Genomic DNA, 14,341 nt, shown 5'->3' with positions numbered 1-14,341 from the left:
TCTATTTGCTTTAGTTGAATATCTTCTTTTATTCGATTCGATTTTTTGAATTGTTTATTTGACAATAGTCGATGCTAGTCACAATAGAAATTTCAACGAACTTAGTCAATGAGCTATAATGAGTTATAAAGATATATCTATAGATAAAAAAGACACAAATAAAAACATTTTATGTAAGGAGTATGTTGATTATATAAAAAGTCAGAGGCAGCAATATTTTTTGTTTACCATGGGGAAGGACACTATCGCCAACATAATAACCTATATACGAAATGCTGACATTAATAAAAAAGGAATGGTTCAATTACCTTTTACTAACATTACTGAAAAAATTGTAAAAATACTTTTACGAGAGGGTTTTGTTGAAAACATCAGAAAACATAGAGAAAACGACAAATCTTTTTTAGTTTTAACTCTACGGTATAGAAGAAATAGAAAAGAATCGTATAAAAGTTTTTTAAATTTAAAACGAATAAGTACACCCGGTCTACGAATATATTACAATTATAAAAAAATCCCTCGAATTTTAGGGGGCATGGGGATTGTCATTCTTTCCACTTCTAGAGGTATAATGACAGATCGAGAGGCTCGATTAGAAAAAATTGGCGGCGAAGTTTTATGTTATATATGGTAATCTTTCTAATATGCGAATTCTATTAGAAACTTGTATCCATTTCATTTATGTAAAAAAAAGAGAGAAAAAAAATGCAAGTTTCTAATAGAACTTCATCTCTCATAGATATATATCTATTTGTATAGATCTATAGATTTGTGAATGTAAGAAGGGATTTAACTGGAATTGTAAAAAAGGGGGAATGGGAATTCACGAAGATTGAATTACTAAATGAATAACTTATCCATAAATTATTTGCCCGGGTTTTAAGGTTGATATAAAAGAAATGCAAATTTAATTTTTCTTTCTATTCTAGGCTAGGTTTCCAATACTTTATTATGGGCATACGTTAAGGAAAGAAAAAAAAGGAAGTCATTCAATTAAATTAAGATGTTTTTGAATCTCAACTTTATTTGATGAAAAAGGCCACTAATAGGAGTTAAAAATGTAAGGAACCCTTATTTTCTTCCAAAATTTGGGATTAACTAATTTAAGGAATGTCAAATATGAAAATAAATGCCTCGGTTCGTAAAATTTGTGAAAAATGTCGATTGATTCGAAGACGGGGACGAATTATAGTAATTTGTTTCAATCCAAAACATAAACAAAGACAAGGATAATATTTGAACAAACAGAAGCTTTCTAAAAAAAATAGAATAGATAAAAAAATAGAGAAATTTAAAAAATTAAATCTATTATTCTATTTATTCTATCAAAATGAAAAATCCATTTTTTCAATATTATTGAGATTTAAACTTTTCAATTTGAATTAAAAAATTGTATTTGATATTTATCGAAATCAAATAAATAGAATGAATAGATATATATAATCGAATATTCAATTATAAAAGAATTTGAAAAGGATGCGTTTTTGACATGAAATGGATATCTCCATACCCTTTAGACTTATTTTTTTTTTAATGAAATAATGTAATATGGCAAAATATATACCTAAAACAGGTTCGCGTAAAAATGTACGTATTGGTTCGCGGAATCATACGCGTAAAATACCAAAAGGAATTATTCATGTTCAAGCTAGTTTCAACAATACTATTGTAACTATTACAGATGTACGAGGTCGGGTGATTTCTTGGTCCTCCGCTGGTACTTGTGGATTCAAGGGTACACGAAGGGGAACACCTTTTGCCGCTCAAACTGCAGCAGGAAATGCTATTCGAACAGTATCGGATCAAGGCATGCAACGAGCAGAAATCATGATCAAAGGGCCTGGTCTCGGAAGAGATGCAGCATTAAGAGCTATTCGTAGAAGTGGTATACTCTTAAATTTTATACGAGATGTAACTCCTATGCCACATAATGGATGTAGGTCTCCTAAAAAAAGACGTGTATAAAACTCAAAATAAACATTAAAAATATTTCAAGAGAAATAAACAAGTCAAGAGTTTGATCAAAATAATAGATTACTATGGTTCAAGAGAAATTAAGAGTCTCTACTCGGACACTACAATGGAAATGTGTTGAATCAAGAATAGACAGTAAGCGTCTTTATTATGGACGCTTTATTCTGTCCCCACTTATGAAAGGTCAAGCCGATACAATAGGCATTGCAATCCGAAGAATTTTACTCGGAGAAATAGAGGGAACATGTATCACATGTGTAAAATCAGAGAAAATACCACATGAATATTCTACCATAATAGGTATTGAAGAATCAGTACATGAAATTTTCATGAATTTGAAAGAAATTGTATTGAAAAGTAATATGTATGGAATACAAGACGCATCGATTTCTTTCAAAGGTCCTGGATATATAACCGCTCAAGACATCATTTTACCACCTTCGGTGGAAATCGTTGATAATAGACAACATATAGCCAACGTAACAGAACCTGTTCATTTGTGTATTGAATTAAAAATTGAGAGGAATCGGGGGTATCGTATAAAAACACTAAAAAACTTTCAAGACGGAAGTTATGATATAGATGCTAGATTCATGCCTGTTCGAAATGTAAATTATAGTATTCATTCTTATGTCAATGGGAATGAAAAACAAGAGATACTTTTTCTCGAGATATGGACAAATGGAAGTTTAACTCCTAAGGAAGCCCTTTATGAAGCCTCCCAAAATTTGATTGAGTTATTTATTCCCTTTTTACACGCAGAAGAAGATAACTTTCATTTAGAAAAAAATCAACACAAAGTTACTTTGCCCCTTTTTACTTTTCATGATATATTGGTTAAGGATAAACTAAGGAAAAATCAAAAAGAAATAGCATTGAAATCTATTTTTATAGACCAATTAGAATTACCTCCCAGGATCTATAATTGTCTAAAAAGATCCAATATTCACACATTATTAGAACTTTTGAGTAACAGTCAAGAAGACCTTCTGAAATTTGAACATTTTCACGTAGAAGATGGAAAATCTATATTGGACATTTTAAAAATACAAAAATATTTTGCATGAAATTGCAATCTATTTCCATAGGATTTTTTCAAATTTATTTTTTTTTCTAAACTAAACAAACAAAATATGTAATTTAAATATTTAGAACAAATCCAAATGTTCAGAATATATCTAAAACGGAATAGATGTATCTAGGGATTAGTAAGTTCACAAAGAATTATCCCTAGATATACAATACAGATGTCATGATATTTGATTTAAAAATGAATTAAAAATGAAACTAATCTTCTATTCTAACTTTAAAAAAGACCTAACGTTAGGGATTTCTCAATAGGTAATGTTGCTCCAATACCTAACCAAAGGGCAACTACAGTACCAATCAAAAAGATGGTGGTTGCTACTGGACGGCGAAATGGATTTTGGAATTTATTAACATTCTCCAAAAAGGGTACTGTTAATAATCCCGTAGGTACCGAAACCATTAAAAGAACGCCCAATAACTTATTGGGCACTGTACGAAGTATTTGAAATACGGGAAAGAAATACCATTCTGGTAGTATTTCCAAAGGAGTTGCAAAAGGATCCGCGGGTTCCCCAATCATGGATGGTTCTAGAACCGCTAAGCCTACGTTACAGGCAATAGTACCTAGAATGACTACTGGAAAAATATATAAAAGATCGTTAGGCCATGCGGGTTCTCCATAATAATTATGACCCATTCCCTTAGCCAATTTAGCTCTTAATACAGGATCATTCAAGTCAGGTTTTTTTGTTATTGGGATAGGTGAATTCTTATAGATCCATCCTCCGAAAGAACCGGATATGATAATTTTTCATCATCCGGCTCGAGCACTAATCAAATCTTTCAACTGTATCTATATAAAAAAATAGAAAAAAATGTATGTGTTATCCACACATATATGAAGATTCTAAGTAAGAAAATAAACTCGATTTTCTTTTTCGAAAGTTACAATTTTTTGATTGAAAAAAAAAATTAAGTTCTTTTTAAGTAAACTTTAGTAAATGCTCAATACCCAAGTAGACTTTTCAAGTTGCTAATGCTTTCTGGGTGATCTCAAACTTTGCAATTGTTATCCTGTCCAAAAAAAAAGATTGATACTTTTTATGTACAAAGAATTTACTTGTTACTAATCAAACCTAACTCACGTTGTTCTTTAGATCAACTTTGTTCACTCCAATAGTATCAGAAATCGAATCAATGCATAGGAAATGAATGCGTTGTCATACTATATAGAATTCAGACTATATCACATAACTTTTTTGACTGGATCTTACGGAGCCTGTTGATGCAGAATAAAATTGAGTCTGATCATAGAAAAGATTCTCTTCAAGTAAAACCAGCCTACCCTCTCTGTAAGAGCCTTGCTTGGTGGTTGGAAAAAAGACACATTTAATTGTAAATTCTAATGTGGCAGATAAGATAAAGTCATATATCTGCGCGGCCAAATAAATAGTTCAAGTCACACACTCCCATAATCCATTTTTTGTTTGGAGAGTTCCCTTCAACTATTCATGTATGTAAAAAAAAATTCAATTTTTGTTAAGTTGAAGAGAAATATCTAAATACATGTCTTATTTTGTTTTATAATCCATAATTGTAGCAATGAAATCAAATCCTCCCCAAAATAAAAAATGATTGTGATTACAAATATCTATGATCCATATTCACTATAAAGGACCAGAAATGCCTTGCTTACGTATCATTGAAAAGTGCATTAACATAAATACAGCAGTAAGAAGAGGTAATACAAAAGTATGCAAACTATAAAAACGAGTTAAGGTAGATTGGCCCACACTGGAACTTCCGCGTAATAACTCTACCAAAGACGATCCTATTACAGGAATAGCTTCGGGTACGCCTGTTACAATTTTTACTGCCCAATAACCAATTTGATCCCAAGGTAAGGAATAACCAGTTACACCAAAAGATGCTGTTAATACAGCCAAAACTACACCCGTAACCCAAGTTAATTCGCGAGGTTTTTTAAAACCACCTGTAAGATATACACGAAATACGTGTAGAATCATCATTAAGACCATCATACTTGCCGACCATCGATGAACTGATCGGATTAACCAACCAAAATTAGCTTCAGTCATTATATATTGAACAGAAGCAAAAGCTTCAGTAACGGTTGGACGATAATAAAAAGTCATAGCAAACCCCGTTGCTACTTGGACTAAAAAACAAGTAAGTGTAATTCCTCCTAAACAATAAAATATGTTCACATGAGGCGGAACGTATTTACTGGTTATATCATCGGCAATCGCCTGAATTTCAAGACGTTCTTCGAACCAATCATAAACTTTATTGAGATAGGTAACCCAAAGGAACCCCCTCAGAGAACCGTATATGCGAATTTCACCTCGTACGGCTCAAACAAAAATACCCAAATATTGGTTGTAACAAAAACAGATATCTGTAATAGAAAGTTTGAAACTGCTTTATTTAATCCTATGATTCTAATTTTCTCTTACGATAATAAAAAATAGAAATCCGAAAGCTATTCTTTTTGGTTATAATGCCAAAATCTCAAGTCGGCACACTTGTCTTTATCGTAATCTTTTAAGGCCTCTTGAATATTCTATCATTTACTTCATTTTATTATTTGTATAATGTGTTTTTACTGCTGTCTTCTTTATTCTTTAATTTGTATAAGGATTCTCTTGTTAGGACCATATGAATCAATAAAAAAAAACCTCAGATTCATACTAGCACCACGATGATTAAAAAAAACCTTTCATCGAAGTCCAAAAATTCCCTGAGTAAGAATTGCTGGATCATCACTTCTTCAATCAATAGATATAATGCAAAAATGAAAGGAAAAATTTGTCCTTTGCTCAAAAGAAAGACAAACTCCAGAAGCTTGAAAGAATAAAAATTTTTCAATTCATTTTTACAACTCTTTGAAAAGGTTTTTAAGTCCAGTTGCGAGGTCTAAATATTTAGTATGAATCATAGTTTTCAGATTTTTAGAATCTATTTTCTATATTCCGTGCTCCAGATACTAGATTAAATATCTGACGGAATAAAACCATCTCTATCAAGATGACAGATTGATGTTCTGTACTTTCAATAGGACCAATTAAAACAAGTCACACACTCATATTCCGGAAATACAGAAACAAAGAAATTCTACGATCAAACTACCAAATCAAAATGGAATAGACTAACAAACAATAAGAAACCTAAATGCTTCACTTTCTATTGAAAAACTAATGACTCGATTTTTGTGAATCTAATTCATATAAATTCCGTCCAATAAAATGGACGAATTATAAATCTCCAAAATAATAGATAGAAATATCGCAAATAGAGCCATTGCAACACCCATCAAAGGAGTAGTTCCCCACCCTGGGGCTACTTTACCATATTCTGAATTTAAAGGTTTCAATAAATTCCCTACAACAGTTCGTCTTGGACCAGATCTAGAATTATCCTCAACGGTTTGCGTAGCCATAAATACTCTTTTTTATTCATTTAGATCTGTTGACTTTGTATACCATTCCGCTGTAAATATAAGGATCTTATCTTATAGATCTATTGTGATCTGGAAACTTTAAAATTTTAATAATGGAAACAGCAACCCTAATTGCCATCTCTATATCTGGTTTACTTGTAAGTTTTACTGGGTATGCCTTATATACTGCCTTTGGGCAACCCTCGCAACAACTAAGAGATCCATTTGAAGAACATGGGGACTAGTTGAAGTAATGCGCCCTCCCTATTGGGGGCTCATTACTTCAATTAAGATAATAAAAAATTATTTAACCTTTTTCGTCGGAACTTTAGGGGGTTCTCTAAAAAAAATAGCGAAAAAAATAATTCCTAAAGTTGAAACTAAGAGGAATGTATAAACCAAAGCTTCCATAGATTTGATCGTGGTTTACAATTATAGCTTTCATACCTGTTTCTTGGGGGGGGGCTCTTTTCAAAAAAAAAGAGTAAATGCTAGGATTCAAATCAAGATTTATCAAGTTCTTTATGTGAAATTCAAAATTATAAAAAAGTAGAAAAGAACAAAAGAATGTTATACTACCTGTCTTCTTGTAGTTGGATCTCCAAGTTTTTGGAATGCTCCAAATTCTACTTGAGCATCTAAATCTGGGTCGATACCAGCAAAAACATCTCTGAACAAAGTTCTAGCACCATGCCAAATGTGCCCGAAAAAGAATAGCAGAGCAAATGAAGCATGCCCAAAAGTAAACCAACCCCTTGGGCTGCTACGAAAAACACCATCTGATTTCAAAGTAGCACGATCTAATTCAAAAATTTCACCCAATTGAGCACGTCTAGCATATTTTTTCACAGTAGTGGGATCACTATAACTTATGCCATTAAGCTCACCACCATAGAACTCAACAGTTACACCTACTTGTTCGACACTATATTTTGATTCTGCCCTTCGAAAAGGAACATCGGCTCTAACAATTCCGTCCCCATCTACTAAAACAACTGGAAATGTTTCAAAAAAAGTAGGCATACGACGTACAAAAAGCTCATGTCCCTCTTTATCTCGAAAAATGGGATGTCCTAACCAACCGACGGCTATTCCATCTCCATTGTCCATTGAACCCGCTCTAAATAACCCCCCTTTTGCTGGATTATTTCCGATGTAATCATAAAAAGCTAATTTTTCAGGAATTTTAGACCAAGCTTCTGTTAAATTTTGATTTTCGGCTAGTCCCGCACCAACTCTTCGATATATTTCTTGCTGGAAGTATCCCTGATCCCATTGATACCGAGTAGGACCAAATAATTCAATGGGGGTTGTTGCTGAACCATACCACATAGTTCCAGCAACGACAAAAGCTGCAAAAAAGACAGCAGCAATACTGCTAGAAAGGACAGTTTCAATATTTCCCATACGTAATCCTTTATATAGACGTTGGGGTGGACGCACACTAAGATGGAAAAGACCCGCTAATATGCCCAACGTTCCTGCCGCAATATGATGAGAAGCTACCCCCCCCGGAACAAAAGGATCAAAACCTTCCACACCCCACGCGGGATTTACGGATTGTATCCTTCCAGTCAGTCCATAAGGATCAGACACCCATATTCCGGGACCATACAATCCTGTTACATGAAATGCGCCAAAACCAAAACAAGCTACTCCCGCAAGAAATAAATGAATTCCAAAAATTTTTGGCAAATCCAAAGAAGGTTTTCCAGTACGTTCATCACAAAAGATTTCTAGATCCCAATAAACCCAATGCCAAATAGCCGCTAAAAAGCACAAGCCTGAAAACACAATATGTGCTCCGGCCACACCTTCGTAACTCCAAATACCCGGATTCGTTATAGCCCCTCCTGTGATATTCCAACCGCCCCACGAATTAGTTATTCCTAAACGAGTCATGAAAGGAATAACGAACATACCCTGTCTCCACATTGGATCAAGAACAGGGTCAGAGGGATCAAAAACTGCTAATTCATATAGAGCCATCGAACCGGCCCAACCAGCAACTAGAGCTGTGTGCATTATATGAACAGAAAGCAAACGGCCCGGATCATTTAATACAACAGTATGAACACGATACCAAGGTAAACCCATGAAAAAATACCCCTTCAACAAAAAATAGACACTGTGTAACTTTATTGCACTGGAAAAAAATTATTATAGCCTTTCAGTAGATTCTCTTGGAAAATGGAACAATCGTATTTGTAGAAATAAAAGAAACAGATTTATTCTATACCGGATAAGTAACAATACGCAATGGTGAGGAGACGAGAGGGGTTGACAACTTTCTGTATGAATATTTAAATAAGTAAATGCAGACATATTCACTTATCACCCCAATGACCCTTTCGTAACAATTTAACTTTATTTAGTATTCTTTTTTCTAAAAAAAAAAGCAATATCAATCTAAAATAAAGTAAATCATTTTGAACACGATAAGCTAATTCTTACGTTTCCACACTAAAGTGAGATATATGACTTTATTAATTGTCCATTTTATGCCCATTGGTGTTCCAAGAGTACCCTTTCGAACCCCCGGGGACCGTGATGCATCTTGGGTTGATATATAGTGCGACTTGTCAGATATAGTAGGTTATATGGGATTGACCCGTTTTCTCCCCCGATCGAGATATCCCCTCTTTCACCCCCAAAAGAGAATGACTCAATCATAAACATAAAAAAATGGGGAGCGTGAAGTGTAATGAAGTAAAATTCTATCGATTTTTTAATTTTTAGAGAAAATCTCCAAATTATTACTCGAAATTATGAATAATTTATGGTTGGCTTAATTGGACCAAGAAAATCAAGTACTCAGGCTCTGTGTAGAAAAAACCAATTGGTAATATAGCTATGATCACTACTTCTATCATATCCATATATTCTATTTTACAGAAAACATTAATAAATTCAGAAAAGGAAGAAGTTCTAATAAAAAGACATAGTTTTGGAATATTTGTTCTATATGTGCAAATGCAAATCGGGCAGATCTTTACTCAGAGTAGAAAAGAAACCTAAAAGAATTGAAAAAGTCCATTCAGAAACAAGAAAATTACATTGTGATTGGGCTTCGATCTCGATGAAAGCAATACATCAATGAGAAGATAGTTCACTAAATTTAGTATATTATTCTTTTTTTTTAGTTCGAAGAAATCCATTAGAAAAAGAAAAAGATTCAAATCGACACATTGATTCCTTTTTTGCTTATATAATTTTTGATGAACTGTATGCATCAAAAGGTGCATGTACGGCTTTTAAGGAAAAAATGGAATCCTAATCAATCGACTTTATCGAGAAAGATTACTTTTTTTAGGTCAAGACGTTGATAGTGAAATATCGAATCAACTTATTAGTCTTATGATATATCTGAGCATAGAGAAAGAGAATAAAGATTTATATCTGTTTATAAACTCTCCGGGCGGTTGGGTAATACCTGGAATAGCTCTTTATGATACTATGCAATTTGTACAACCAGATGTACAGACAGTATGTTTGGGATTAGCTGCTTCAATGGGATCCTTTCTTTTGGCAGGAGGCACAATTACCAAACGTCTTGCATTTCCTCACGCTTGGCGCCAATGATTCTTTTCTTTAAAAATATATAGAATAGATATCTATATATATATACTATACCTTCGCCATAAAAACCAAAGTAATAATAGCATGGTATTTTGAATTCCATATGCAATTTGTTTAAATTATTGAATTATATATAGAAAGAGTAGTATGAAAAAGAGGGTATTTACCATTTTATCTGATCGATAAGGAACCTAGTTTAATTTTAGTGTCGCAGACTTGTTTGTTTTTTTTCATACCAGAAAGCTTTTAACAATTTTTATTTGAATCAGAAGAAACCATAACATATGAAAAAAAAAAAAAGAAACTTTTGGATTGTTGAATACCAAAATGATATAAAAAACAACGGAACCATCGTAGTATTTGAAAATAGATTCAAAAAGAAAAAAGAAAGTTGGTGATTCTATTGTTTATTATTTAAGGATCCGGATCCAAAAGACCCAGTAGATTTTGTACTTCTTTTTTCTTTGATAGAAAAAAATAAATTTGTAAATGTAGAAACAAAATTCATCGAATAAAATACTTTTAGGAAAAAATGAATTGCATAGGTGCAAAAGCCGTATGCATCAATACAAAATGCTTGTACGGTTATTGAATATTCTTTTTGCTTTTTTCTTATTTGGCTTTATTTTATCCCTTTTACCTTTATTTTGGGAATAAAGACAATCTTTAGCAATATACCAACATAGGATAAAGAATTCTAAAAATATTTATCAAGATAAGGGAAATACTACTTAAGTGATATAATCAGGGTAATGATCCACCAACCCGCTAGTTCTTTTTATGAAGCACAAGCGGGAGAATTTATCCTGGAAGCGGAAGAGCTACTGAAAATGCGTGAAACTATCACAAGGGTTTATGTACAAAGAACGGGCAAATCTTTATGGGTTATATCGGAAGACATGGAAAGGGATGTTTTTATGTCAGCAGCAGAAGCCCAAGCTCATGGAATTGTAGATCTTGTAGCAGTTGAATAAAAAATCGGTGGCAAGATTGATTCTACTAAAATACAGGATTGGAAATTTCATTTTTTACTCTTCTTACTTTACATTTTCAGAGAATATCTCTCAATCTATTAATAGAGTATCAATAATATAGGCTATCAGTAAGATAGGATATAGGTAATTCACGGTTAGGATAGATCTAAACCTGCTCATTATACCAAAATCTATATATATATAGTACGACTTACCATGCCAACTATGAAACAACTTATTAGAAACACAAGACAGCCAATCCGAAACGTCACAAAATCCCCAGCTCTTCAGGGATGCCCTCAACGCCGAGGAACGTGTACCAGGGTGTATGTGCGACTCGTTCAAATGAAAAACTAAGAAAGAAAAAACCAATTAAAAGTTTTCAGTATTGGTAATCGGTTAAGATAGTATGAATGCGAAAACTACATTCACAATATCTTAACTTATATATAATTCCTTACTTTTGTATACAATTATATAATTCTTTACATTCTTCTATCTTGTATCAAATTTATGGTTTCGATTGGTGCAAAACCAATCATACTAATTTGCAATTTAAGATGAGAAGGACTTTCCCATCGGTAACAAAAAAAAGTTACCTGTTAAGCGGAGAAAATACTATTTCAATTCAAAATAAAGTATGTCCTTAATGAATGAATTTTGATGGATTTTGTAAGAATGGAATAAGAGGGTCAGCTACCCAGCAAATTTTCATAATTAAATACCGTTACTATATAACTAGATTTCGTTGTGAAAAAACCTACTTACTCAATATTGCATGGGTAGAGCCATAGAGTGTGAACTGTACAAGTTAACAATAACATTGATTAAATGAATCAAAAATGAAAAGAAAAAGGCTCCGGTGTATAGAGAGGACCTGGCCATTTCTAAAAAAAAATCATAGAAACGAAGGAACCCACCAATAAATTATATATGTGTCCTATTTCATTTACTATTTTTCTTTTTTTTTTTTGATATCTAGTATCAATACAATTTCTGATTTGGAGGTTCAATGTTTATCAAAAAAATATAAAAAATCGTGGTTGGGGTGGTTATAGTAGCAAGAGCCATTGGAATTTTTTTTTATACACCGGAAGAATCCATTTTTGTTATTAATAGACTAGGAATAAAAAAAGAATAACTGAAAAGTGAAAAAGTTATTCCTCAAAATATCATTTATTCAATGACCAGAATTAAACGAGGATATATAGCTCGCAAACGGAGGACAAAAATTCGTTTATTCGTATCAAGTTTTCGCGGAGCTCATTCAAGACTTACTCGAACTATTACTCAACAGAAAATGAAAGCTTTGGTTTCGGCTCATCGTGATAGAGATAGGAAAAAAAGAGATTTTCGTGGTTTATGGATTAGTCGAATAAATGCAGTAATTCGCGGGAATCCAAAAGTATCTTATATTTATAGTAATTTAATTCATAGTCTATACACGAGGCAATTGCTTCTGAATCGTAAAATAGTTGCCCAAATTGCTATATTAAAAGAGAATTGTCTTTTTATGATTGCCAACAATATAATAAAAACCTAAAACCCCCTTATTTACTCCAGGAAGGTATAGAATAGAAATTTGTTTCTTTTGATAGCTTTATCATATGATAAAGCTATCAAAAGAAACAACCACGCTTCAAAAAAAAATGATTCTTCGTTACCTATTATCTTTTTTTTCTTACAACAAAAAAATCAAATGGAATTATCCTAATTTTCGAACAAAACATCAATCCATGTTGAATTCGAATAGAAATTCAAATTGGATTTCGAATTTTTAATTTCTATTTTTTTTTCTTAAAGTAGTAATTTTCTCAGTCGACTCGCTTTTTTCAAATTGTTTTTCGTTATTAAGAAAAGGTAACGAAGATAAAATACGAGCTTGTTTTATAGCAATTGTAATTAATCGTTGTTGTTTTAAGGTCAATCTATTTACGCGTCTAGATAATATTTTTCCTTGTTCACTAATAAATCGACAAATTAAACCCATGTTTTTATAATCAATTCGGTCCCCCGATTGAATCGGGGGCAAACGTCTACGAAAAGATCGCTTCGATTTAATAAAGAGTCGCTTAGATTTTTCCATAGTTTTTTTATCCCTATTCCAAAAATAAAATTTATTACAAGAAATATAATCAAAGGATTTGTATTTTTTTTTATTCTTCCTTTTTTAGCATATGTTGTTATATAACGACGGGGACATAATTTTATTAATTCCAATCGACTAGGCATATTGTGTCGATTCTTTTTAGTAATCTATCTAGAAATACCGATTGATTCCTTATTTAGACTCTTTTTATCACAACCAGTACCTTTCAAAAGAACAATTACTCAGATATCTTTACTTTACCCTGGGACATGAACCTCCTTTGGGTTTTTAATTCACTTAACTCTTTTCGGATTCGAATCTAAGAAAAAGAAAAAAACGAAAACAACTAAAATAAAAAAGAATAATTCGAAAAATGATGAAAGATTTCGTTGCAATTTAATTGAATCTAGTACAAAAAAGATAGCACAAAAAGAATACATGGATCTGGAACTAGATTTCGTTGCAAATTGCTATACAGTATTTTACTTTTTTTTTAGTATTTTTTATGATATGGTTGCCCCAACCTATCCATTTGATTTCTGCTTTCACTTTCTTTTTCATAGGAATTGAATGAATAATTCAATTCCATTGAAGCCTGGACCAAATCCCGAGTTTCACTCCGAATTTAAATGAGGCCAAATTCCTCTTTCTTCTTTATCTTTCCTATTATAATTCTAATAAAAAAGAATAAAAAAGAAGAGTAGGTTAATTACACATATTTCATATTTAATTGGACCTATAATCTTCTTCACCCCTTCCTGGGTCAATAACTAAAATGAAAAAAAGGGGAATATAAGTGCATCTGGAAAAAAACGATTGATCTCTATCAATAGACCCGCCAAAGCCCCGAACCATAAAGTACTTACTACTGGTGCCACGGAAAGATATGTTTTTAGATCTCGCATTTCAAATCCTCCTTTCTTTTGATTTATTATTTAAGTCTTTTTTTCTCTGTTGATAGATATCAACAAAGAAAAATGTGGAAAACAATATAAAGATTCTTTACAATAACACTAGAAACAAATGGAAAAGGGATGTAGCGCAGCTTGGTAGCGCGTTTGTTTTGGGTACAAAATGTCACGGGTTCAAATCCTGTCATCCCTATCCCTAACTATTACTTATCATATGATATTCCGTATTCTATGATATTCCGTATTCTATGAGATGAGCAATAAACCGGGACCCCCTTCCCTTTGAAGACGAATTCAAATTTAACATACATACTGAATATATATA

The 14,341-nt window shown here is 32.4% G+C and overlaps 15 protein-coding genes, 1 non-coding gene and 1 pseudogene across 17 annotated transcripts. All coding sequences in view use genetic code 11, as the record gives it.

The window, feature by feature from the left end:
- Window positions 1-229: 229 nt before the first annotated feature.
- On the top strand, window positions 230-634 carry rps8 (ribosomal protein S8). Its single transcript has one exon. It carries the CDS (start codon window positions 230-232, stop codon window positions 632-634), a length of 405 nt encoding a protein of 134 aa, YP_001122841.1.
- Window positions 635-1,119: 485 nt separating this feature from the next.
- Window positions 1,120-1,233, top strand: rpl36 (ribosomal protein L36). The gene has a single exon. The coding sequence runs from the start codon at window positions 1,120-1,122 to the stop codon at window positions 1,231-1,233; it is 114 nt and encodes a 37-aa protein (YP_001122840.1).
- A 315-nt stretch (window positions 1,234-1,548) lies between these two features.
- rps11 (ribosomal protein S11) lies at window positions 1,549-1,965 on the top strand. Its single transcript has one exon. It carries the CDS (start codon window positions 1,549-1,551, stop codon window positions 1,963-1,965), a length of 417 nt encoding a protein of 138 aa, YP_001122839.1.
- Window positions 1,966-2,039: 74 nt separating this feature from the next.
- Window positions 2,040-3,041, top strand: rpoA (RNA polymerase alpha subunit). The gene has a single exon. The coding sequence runs from the start codon at window positions 2,040-2,042 to the stop codon at window positions 3,039-3,041; it is 1,002 nt and encodes a 333-aa protein (YP_001122838.1).
- Window positions 3,042-3,280: 239 nt separating this feature from the next.
- petD (cytochrome b6/f complex subunit IV) lies at window positions 3,281-4,476 on the bottom strand. The gene is made up of 2 exons: window positions 4,468-4,476; window positions 3,281-3,754 (listed from the first exon to the last, which is right to left on the bottom strand). Exons 1-2 carry the CDS (start codon window positions 4,474-4,476, stop codon window positions 3,281-3,283), a joined length of 483 nt encoding a protein of 160 aa, YP_001122837.2.
- A 194-nt stretch (window positions 4,477-4,670) lies between these two features.
- Window positions 4,671-6,110, bottom strand: petB (cytochrome b6). The gene is made up of 2 exons: window positions 6,105-6,110; window positions 4,671-5,312 (listed from the first exon to the last, which is right to left on the bottom strand). The coding sequence occupies exons 1-2, from the start codon at window positions 6,108-6,110 to the stop codon at window positions 4,671-4,673; spliced, it is 648 nt and encodes a 215-aa protein (YP_001122836.2).
- A 131-nt stretch (window positions 6,111-6,241) lies between these two features.
- psbH (photosystem II protein H) lies at window positions 6,242-6,463 on the bottom strand. Its single transcript has one exon. It carries the CDS (start codon window positions 6,461-6,463, stop codon window positions 6,242-6,244), a length of 222 nt encoding a protein of 73 aa, YP_001122835.1.
- A 113-nt stretch (window positions 6,464-6,576) lies between these two features.
- psbN (photosystem II protein N) lies at window positions 6,577-6,708 on the top strand. The gene has a single exon. The coding sequence runs from the start codon at window positions 6,577-6,579 to the stop codon at window positions 6,706-6,708; it is 132 nt and encodes a 43-aa protein (YP_001122834.1).
- Window positions 6,709-6,766: 58 nt separating this feature from the next.
- Window positions 6,767-6,874, bottom strand: psbT (photosystem II protein T). The gene has a single exon. It carries the CDS (start codon window positions 6,872-6,874, stop codon window positions 6,767-6,769), a length of 108 nt encoding a protein of 35 aa, YP_001122833.1.
- Window positions 6,875-7,033: 159 nt separating this feature from the next.
- Window positions 7,034-8,560, bottom strand: psbB (photosystem II 47 kDa protein). The gene has a single exon. It carries the CDS (start codon window positions 8,558-8,560, stop codon window positions 7,034-7,036), a length of 1,527 nt encoding a protein of 508 aa, YP_001122832.1.
- A 404-nt stretch (window positions 8,561-8,964) lies between these two features.
- Window positions 8,965-11,016, top strand: clpP (ATP-dependent Clp protease proteolytic subunit). Its single transcript has 3 exons — window positions 8,965-9,032; window positions 9,736-10,032; window positions 10,794-11,016. Exons 1-3 carry the CDS (start codon window positions 8,965-8,967, stop codon window positions 11,014-11,016), a joined length of 588 nt encoding a protein of 195 aa, YP_001122831.1.
- A 216-nt stretch (window positions 11,017-11,232) lies between these two features.
- On the top strand, window positions 11,233-11,346 carry rps12 (ribosomal protein S12; one part of a trans-spliced gene, as the record gives it; the record has 2 gene entries for this part). Coding sequences YP_001122830.1 and YP_001165473.1 both cover window positions 11,233-11,346 — 114 coding nt within the window.
- Window positions 11,347-12,199: 853 nt separating this feature from the next.
- On the top strand, window positions 12,200-12,559 carry rpl20 (ribosomal protein L20). The gene has a single exon. The coding sequence runs from the start codon at window positions 12,200-12,202 to the stop codon at window positions 12,557-12,559; it is 360 nt and encodes a 119-aa protein (YP_001122829.1).
- A 234-nt stretch (window positions 12,560-12,793) lies between these two features.
- On the bottom strand, window positions 12,794-13,102 carry rps18 (ribosomal protein S18). Its single transcript has one exon. It carries the CDS (start codon window positions 13,100-13,102, stop codon window positions 12,794-12,796), a length of 309 nt encoding a protein of 102 aa, YP_001122828.1.
- A 64-nt stretch (window positions 13,103-13,166) lies between these two features.
- rpl133 (ribosomal protein L33) lies at window positions 13,167-13,374 on the bottom strand (annotated as a pseudogene).
- Window positions 13,375-13,875: 501 nt separating this feature from the next.
- Window positions 13,876-14,010, bottom strand: psaJ (photosystem I subunit IX). Its single transcript has one exon. It carries the CDS (start codon window positions 14,008-14,010, stop codon window positions 13,876-13,878), a length of 135 nt encoding a protein of 44 aa, YP_001122827.1.
- Window positions 14,011-14,135: 125 nt separating this feature from the next.
- On the top strand, window positions 14,136-14,209 carry trnP-UGG. Its single transcript has one exon. It is a non-coding gene; the product is annotated as a tRNA-Pro (tRNA).
- Window positions 14,210-14,341: the final 132 nt, after the last annotated feature.

Source organism: Phaseolus vulgaris, chloroplast (assembly GCF_000499845.2).
Source record: "Phaseolus vulgaris chloroplast, complete genome".
NCBI lineage: Eukaryota > Viridiplantae > Streptophyta > Magnoliopsida > Fabales > Fabaceae > Phaseolus > Phaseolus vulgaris.
The sequence above is the reverse complement of the archived record's forward strand: the minus strand, read 5'-3'. Positions and strand labels throughout refer to the sequence as shown.